The sequence below is a fragment of the Penaeus monodon genome, chromosome 24, assembly GCF_015228065.2.
Source record: "Penaeus monodon isolate SGIC_2016 chromosome 24, NSTDA_Pmon_1, whole genome shotgun sequence".
Classification (NCBI taxonomy): domain Eukaryota; kingdom Metazoa; phylum Arthropoda; class Malacostraca; order Decapoda; family Penaeidae; genus Penaeus; species Penaeus monodon.
In genome coordinates, this window is record NC_051409.1 from 36,849,430 (window position 1) to 36,849,709 (window position 280).

Genomic DNA, 280 nt, shown 5'->3' on the forward strand with positions numbered 1-280 from the left:
TCACTTTTTTCTCTGAAACAATTTTTTTTTTTTTTATACCCCCTTAGATAAGGTAGTCTTATCAAGATTCCTAAGTTTTTCAACATCTTTTTGTCAGATTGATGGTTCCACCCTGAAGACACTGTGCATGCAGCACGGGCCGCTGGTCAACTTCTACCTATCTCTCAACCACGGCTTTGCTCTCGTCAACTACGGCTCACGAGAGGAGGCTGCCAAGGTACAAAACTCTAACCTTAAGCTGTGATCTAAAAATCATACTTGTATATATGGCCAAAGTCTT

The 280-nt window shown here is 40.7% G+C and overlaps 1 protein-coding gene across 2 annotated transcripts in view; it reads left to right on the forward strand.

The window, feature by feature from the left end:
* LOC119588776 (protein Gawky-like) overlaps positions 1-280 on the forward strand; it is a gene marked incomplete in the record, with an annotated part of 110,804 nt that overhangs the window by 109,447 nt on the left and 1,077 nt on the right. For both annotated transcript variants that reach the window (XM_037937420.1, XM_037937419.1), the window contains 1 exon segment: positions 98-217. In XM_037937420.1, coding sequence (XP_037793348.1) covers positions 98-217 — 120 coding nt within the window.